This window comes from Rhinopithecus bieti, unplaced genomic scaffold (genome assembly GCF_001698545.2).
Source record: "Rhinopithecus bieti isolate Rb0 unplaced genomic scaffold, ASM169854v2 scaffold_64249, whole genome shotgun sequence".
NCBI lineage: Eukaryota > Metazoa > Chordata > Mammalia > Primates > Cercopithecidae > Rhinopithecus > Rhinopithecus bieti.
This window is the reverse complement of record NW_016824140.1, coordinates 1-6,988: the sequence shown is the minus strand read 5'-3', so window position 1 is coordinate 6,988 and position 6,988 is coordinate 1. Positions and strand designations below refer to the sequence as shown.

The window sequence follows — 6,988 nt, the reverse complement described above, 5'->3', positions numbered from 1 at the left end:
TGCCCTTCCCAGAAACAGGCTTTTGATGCAAGACTCTTATCTGCAAGTTTTCAAAACGACACGGTGGATGGAAGCCTTTGAGTGGCAAATGGTGATGACAGGTTGAATCTAAAGGAAGGGACAAGCAAAGAGAAACTGAAGGGCAGGAAGGAGGAACAGAAGGGCAGAACACCACCCTTTGAGTAATGAAAAGGGGCAGTGGAAATTCACTGAGTCCTTACCAAGGATCTACTGTGAGCCAGGCATCTGGAGCTGCAAAGATGGACCATGCCCTCAAGGGGCTAGAAGTCCGCAGGGTAAGACTGAGGCTAAGACCCTGTTTTGTGAATGTGTAATTCTAACTGGGAAAATCAAGCAGGGAAGGCTTCACAGAGAAGGTGGTGATTTAGTGGAGCCTTTGAAATGTGGAGGAGGATTTGCTAAGGGAGAAAACGACAGTTTGAGCTAGTTATTTTAGGGGAGAAACATTCACATATTTTATAGCTGTTCATTTGGAACTTTAAATCATGGGAGACTTCTTAAATTCAGCACCACTCTATCAATGTTCTCTTTCCCTTCTTACTTTATCTTAAATACTGAAATGTTCAAGCCTAACCTTAGGGCAGAACCAGAAAGCCCCGGACAGAAAGCCCCGGAATGAGGTGAGTGCTAGCCAAATCTGCTCTGTCACCTCCAAATCCAGCCTGCCGAGCTAGCCCAGTCAGCCCATTCAGCCCAGTCCTGCTCTCTCAGCAGCCAGGAAAGGACGGCTAATAATATCCCCTGAGGGCCAGGGTAAGGGAGGGGGGCGCGGGGCAGGCGGATCTGGATGCCAGTAGGGAAGGATCACTCTTGTTCTGTCAGTAAGCCACCAAAGGAGAGCTTCCCTGCCTCCTAAGCCATGGGGCTCCTACCTGTGATAGGGAGTCCAGCTCTGCAGGAAAAAAAAAAGGGCTTCATGACAAGGAAGGGGCAGCATTTGGATTGGGACATGCTGAGGTGGTTATGCGAGGTTATCTTAATAAAATGCTTAGCAAGATCCCTGGCACACAGCAAGCGTTGGAAGAATGTTAGCTCTTATATTAATAACACTATTATTATTACAATAACACCTCAATTGTACTCCGACAACAAGAAAATCTTTGTGCAGCCTACTTTTATGACGTTCGAGAGCAACTTCAGAGATGACAAGTGATTTCAAAATTTTTTCAAAGGTACGAGATCAAATTCCAACCGCACTGGCCTGAGAGCCCGAGACCGTGAGTTGAGAGCTGACCCTGCCACTTGTCAGCTGCGTGACCTTGGGCATGGCACTTCACCTTTCCGTGCCTCAGTTTCCTCGGCTGTTAAGTGGGGCTAAGAAGCCTCTCCCCGGTAGGGCAGTCGTAGGGTCCCGTTAGAGGATGCCCTCTGCTGCTTTGGGGCCGGATGGCTGCAAGGGCTGCTCACGGTCCCTCTTCCAAGCATCTGGGCTCTTGGAGAGGGCGAGGTAGATGGATGAACAACCCCAAGGCCCACCGAGCTCTGCTACCTGCAGAGCCGGAGCGAGAGAAGGGTTCGCGCCTGCGGGGGGCGTCCCTGTGACCTAGGGCGTTGAGCCCAGAAGGAGGCTCTCTTGCAGCCCGCACGCTGTCGCCGGCGGTCTGGGCTCGGGGAGCCGCCGAAGAAAGCCGGGCTGACCTGGGTCCGACGGGCGGGGCGGGGCAGAGGGGCCCCGGGGTACGGGGAGGCAGGCAGCACGGGCCCCAGGGCCTCGCCGTGCCGCGGAGATGATACCGGGAAGGAACAGGGCAAAGGAGCGACGCCCCGCATGCGGCGCCGCGCGCCCCCCGCGGGCCCGGCGGAGGCGCTCACTCACCTGAGGCGCGGGCNAAAGGTGAGCTGTGTTCATTGAGGGAATGTTTCACACAAGACTAGAACTTTCCCTAGACCTTACAGCAGTCATTCTTAGGTTTTAGAATTATTGATCTCCTGGAAAATTTAGCGACAAACTATGGAAGCTCTTTGGGGAAAATGTGCACATGCATATGGAAATTTGCCTAAAATTTTTAGAAGTTTGTTACCCCTCTTCTCTATCCCCACCACTGTGCCATACACTCATCAAAGCCCAGGTTTTCTAGTTAAAAATACTGGCCTAAAATGTACTCTTAAATGGAAATGAGAAGAACCCAAATGTGGTTAATAGTCTTCTTAACTAATAGCTGTACTTTAAAAGTAATGTTTTATTGGTCAACTGAAAATTGAATTTAGAATAATTTAAACCACTTTTAAAAGTTAGCTCTCCGTTAATGTTTTCCAGATGAATCCATTGCTGGCTTACACTCGTCTTTTGATGATCTTTGTGGAAACTCAGGATGTGGAAATCAGGAAAGGAAGTTGGGAGGATTCATTAATGACACTAAAAGTGATATGTGTGTTTCTTCACTTGTATTGAAAACAAATAATATTCATTCATCACCATCTTTCGCTCACCTTGATAAATCAAGTCCTCAAAAATTTCTGAGTAATCTTTCAAAGGAAGAAATAAACTTGCAAAGAAATATTGTGGGTAAAATAGTCACCCCTGACCAAAAGCAGGCTGCAGGTACGTCTCAGGAGACGTTTGAAGAGAAGTATCGTTTGTCTCCTACGTTGTCTTCAACAAAAGGCCACCTTTTGATACATTCAAGACCCAGGAGTTCCTCAGTAAAGACAAAAAGAGTATCATATGGCTTCCATTCACCTCCAAAGGAAAAATGCAAGAGAAAGAGGAGCATCAGGAGATCTATCATGCCGAGGCTGCAGCTGTGCAGGTCAGAAGGCAGCCGGCTGCGCATGGCGGAACCTGCACTCGAGGCTCTTAGCTGTGGGGAGTCTTCATATGATGACTATTTTTCACCTGATAATCTTAAGGAAAGGAATTCAGAGAATCTTCCTCCCGAATCTCAGCTGCCATCAAACCCTGCTCAGTTCAGCTGCAGAAGTCTTTCTAAGAAGGAGAGAACAAGCATATTTGAAATGTCTGATTTTTCCTGCCTTGGTAAAAAAACCAGAACAGTTGACATTACCAGTTTCACAGCAAAAACCATCTCCAGTCCTCAGAAAACTGCAAATGGAGAAGGCTGTGCAACTTTGAGTTGCGTGACTTCTGAGGAATCCTCTGCCCCTGAAGAAACCTTAAGGTGTTGTAGACAGGCTGGGCCTCAGCAGAAAGAAGACGCATGCCCAGAGGGCAATGGCTTTTCTTACACCATTGAGGACCCCGCTCTTCCAAAAGGACATGATGGTGATTTAACTCCTTTGGAAGGAATCCTTGAAGAAGTGAAAGAAGCGGTTGGTCTGAAAAGCACACAGGACAAAGGTACCACTTCCAAAATATCAAACTCCTCTGAAGGCAAAGCCTCGAGTGAACGTGAGCCACATTCTGTAGTTGACTGTAGCGTGGAGAGGTCTGCAGAAGAAAAGGAGAACGTACCCGGAGGATACAGTGGAAGTATGTGAACCTCCTTTTCCAAGTCATCTTTCTAAATAAACATGTAACAGTGCATCCATAGTTCAAATTTATCACAACTTTTTCATAACTTACCCCCAGTTTTTACTTAAAGAATATGCATTTGATCATTCCAATGATAAACTCTTTAGGAATAGATAGATGACTTGCTGTCTTGTGGAACTTCTAGACTTACTGATCAAGTCTGTTATGAATCTGTTTCTCCAAGACTTTTCCTTCTTATAGGTCAAAAGGATAAGTAGTCTGTAGTATGAATAACTGAGGGGAGTGAAGTCTTTTTCTTTGTTCCATTAGAGTCTTGCGCTGCAGCGTGTGTAAAGATGCATACAATAAAGGGTTTTTTAAAACCTAGGTTCTTAATAGGCTATTTAAAGAAATTAAGGTAGCTTAAGCCATTGATTGTATCAAAGAGGAAGTATGAAAAAGTACATTTAGAAATCCGTTATCAATATTGATCTTTGAAGAAACTTTGGTCAGTGTTAACTATGAAGAAACATTTTTAAAACATTTTTGCTCATTTGTAACAGTCCTTGTTTGACTTGTACTTATTTTGCTTGAAGCATCACTTGAAAAGATTTATTCCTATTCATAATTTAATTATAACTCTAATAATAAACTATATCATTGTAGCAAAAGTCACAACAATAAAAAATTTTGCACTTCACAGTTACAAGCACAAATAGGTTCCAGCAACCAAAATTGAAGAAATCTTAAACTTTGGCTGTCTTTACCTAAAGATTAGGTTAAATTTTGAGTAAGAACGCATTCACTCTGCGTGATTTCTCTGCTCTACAAATGTTTTACCTGCCTCTTTGAAGGTGGAGAAGTCACAGTAGGGTTTGAAATCATCACAGATGTGTTACATACCTTTTCCTTGAGTATACACTCCCCAAAACTGTTTCACAAAAAGAATGAAAATACTTTTGTGTATTTTTAGCCTGCTATTTATATCTTGGTTTTCTGAACATATATTAAATTTGACAAGAAACTGTGTTTTATGTTCCATTAGCCTTAGTATGTGTTTTCAAAATATTTATTTTAAAATGTTGACTCAAAAGTTAATATAAAACAATAGATGTGTAAAATTCTTTTGGTAGTTAAGAATATCCTGTTCTGAAGTTTACATTCTCCTTCTTTCCAGTTTTCATCTTGTGTATTTTTTAAGCTTTTGAATAATAATGACATGCAAATGTTAATTAAGTGGCAAAAAGCTGGTAGCAAACAGTATGGCATGGCCTAAAATCCCCATGTTGTCGGGAGTGTGCTAGTCCTCAGAAGCAGGTGTGTTTTATGTTCTAGAACGCTGCCCCTGCGTTGACAGCCTCCGGCGGTGGGAGTAAGTAGAAGGGGATGAGGGGCCAGCACTAGTTGACCCATGACACCGTGGTGGAGATGGAGAGGTTTTTTCGCTCAGTGGTGCAGGCCATCAGGCAGGAGTGTCCAGACAGGGCTCTGGTGCAACTGTGTGCCCTAGCGTTAAGAGGATCTTCTAGAGTCATCTGCCTTACTTCATGCCATTACAGAGAGATGGGAAATCATTGGGTTCTAGGACATAAAAAGACTTAACATGTTGGCTAGCCTAAATCTAACCCTTTTCTTTTATAGTAATAAAGAGTCATCAATGTTTTAAAATGTCCACTATCAGCCCCCTGGGACTCAGGTAAACCAATTCTCTTTGGGAATCTGCCTTACAAGATGAAACCATAAGGCCTTCAGTTTCAGTGTCAGGGATGCACACTGTATACCTGGTGAAATTATGGAGGAGTGAAAACTTCTGTACAGCAAACTGTACCTCCAAATCTTTAATGTTGAAATAAAGGGCTTTTTTCCATTTCTGTTTTCAGTTCACTTTTACTTGTTGCCATTGTCAATATCTAAGATAGAGTGTAAAAAAGGTTTCAAAAACAAGTTACAAAGAGCTTCAGTACATTAGTAGAATGGGAACTGAGGGAGAAACAATTTTGGTTTTGCTTTGTTTTTGTTTTTTGTGTTTTGAGAAGTAGTCTTGCTCTGTTGCCCAGGTTGGAGTGCAGTGGCATGATTGTGGCTCACTGCAACCTCCGCCTCCCAAGTTTAAGCAATTCTCTGCCTCAGCCTCCCGAGTAGCTGGGATTACAGGCACCCATCACCATGCCCAGCTGATTTTGTTTTTATTTTTTTGTTTTTTTTGAGACTGAGTCTCGCTCTATCGCCCCAGGCTGGAGTGCAGTGGCCAGATCTCAGCTCACTGCAAGCTCCGCCTCCCGGGTTTTACGCCATTCTCCTGCCTCAGCCTCCCCAGTAGCTGGGATTACAGGAGCCCGCCACCTTGCCCGGCTAGTTTTTTGTATTTTTTTTTAGTAGAGACGGGGTTTCACGGTGTTAGCCAAGATGGTCTCGATCTCCTGACCTCGTGATCCACCCGTCTCGGCCTCCCAAAGTGCTGGGATTACAGGCTTGAGCCACCGCGCCCGGCCTTTTTTTTTTTTAAGCAGAGACAGGGTTTCACCATGTTGGCCAGGCTGGTCTGGAACTCCTAACCTCGTGATCCGCCCGCCTCAGCTTCCCAAAGTGCTGGGATTACAGGCGTGAGCCACCGCGCCCGGCCGAGTTAGGTTTTTTTTTTAAAACAGAGTCTTGCTCTGTCGCCCAGACTGGAGTGCAGTGGCACAATCTTGGCTCACCACAACCTTCGCCCCCTCTCGGGTTCAAGCGATTCTCCTACCTCAACCTCCTGAGTAGCTGGGATTACAGGCACCTGCCATCATGCTAGGCTAATTTTTGTATTTTTGAGGAAATGGGGTTTCACCATGTTGGCCAGGCTAGTCTTGAACTCCTGACCTCAGGTGATCCACCTGCCTCAGCCTCCCAAAGTGCTGGGATTACAGGTGTGAGCCACCATACCCGGCTAGAGTAAGGTTTTTAACACCTAGGTTCCATGTCTATGTTCCAGACACTGTGGGCAACAGCAGTCTCACCCCAGTCGTCCAGTGCCAACACCCAGCACAAGCTGTTATTTCTCTCCTCGACGCCTGCAATAACCTAACTGGTCTCTCACACCCACAGCTTGCTTGCTTCTGTCTTTTCCCCACACCGCAACTAGAGTAATCTTTTTTTTTTTTTTTTTTTTTGAGATGGAGTTTAGCTCTTGTGGACCAGGCTGGAGTGCAGAGGCACGATCTCCGGTCTTCCTGTTTCAAGTGAGTCTCCTGCCTCAGCCTGTCAAGTAGTTGGGACTACAGGAACGCGACACCACGTCCAGCTAATTTTTTGCATTTTTAGTAGAGACGGGGTTTCACCATGTTGGCCAGGATGGTCTCCATCTCTTGACCTCGTGATCCACCCACCTCAGCCTACCAAAGTGCTGGGATTACAGGTGTGAGCCATTGCGCTTGGCCGAGTAATCTTTTAAAAATAAAGTTCTGATCCTCTCGCCCTTTCTTGAAACCTTCTAATAACTTTCAATTATACTTGTTTCAGGCCAGTCTTCTGCTGGTGCCCAGCACTGCTGCTTTATTTTTATTTATTTATTTATTTATT

General features: G+C 45.1%; 1 protein-coding gene across 1 annotated transcript; it reads left to right on the top strand.

The window, feature by feature from the left end:
• The first annotated feature begins 2,274 nt into the window (after window positions 1–2,274).
• LOC108522024 (microcephalin-like) lies at window positions 2,275–5,300 on the top strand. The gene has a single exon (XM_017862123.1). It carries the CDS (start codon window positions 2,389–2,391, stop codon window positions 3,457–3,459), a length of 1,071 nt encoding a protein of 356 aa, XP_017717612.1. The 5' UTR covers window positions 2,275–2,388; the 3' UTR covers window positions 3,460–5,300.
• The last annotated feature ends 1,688 nt before the right edge of the window (window positions 5,301–6,988 follow it).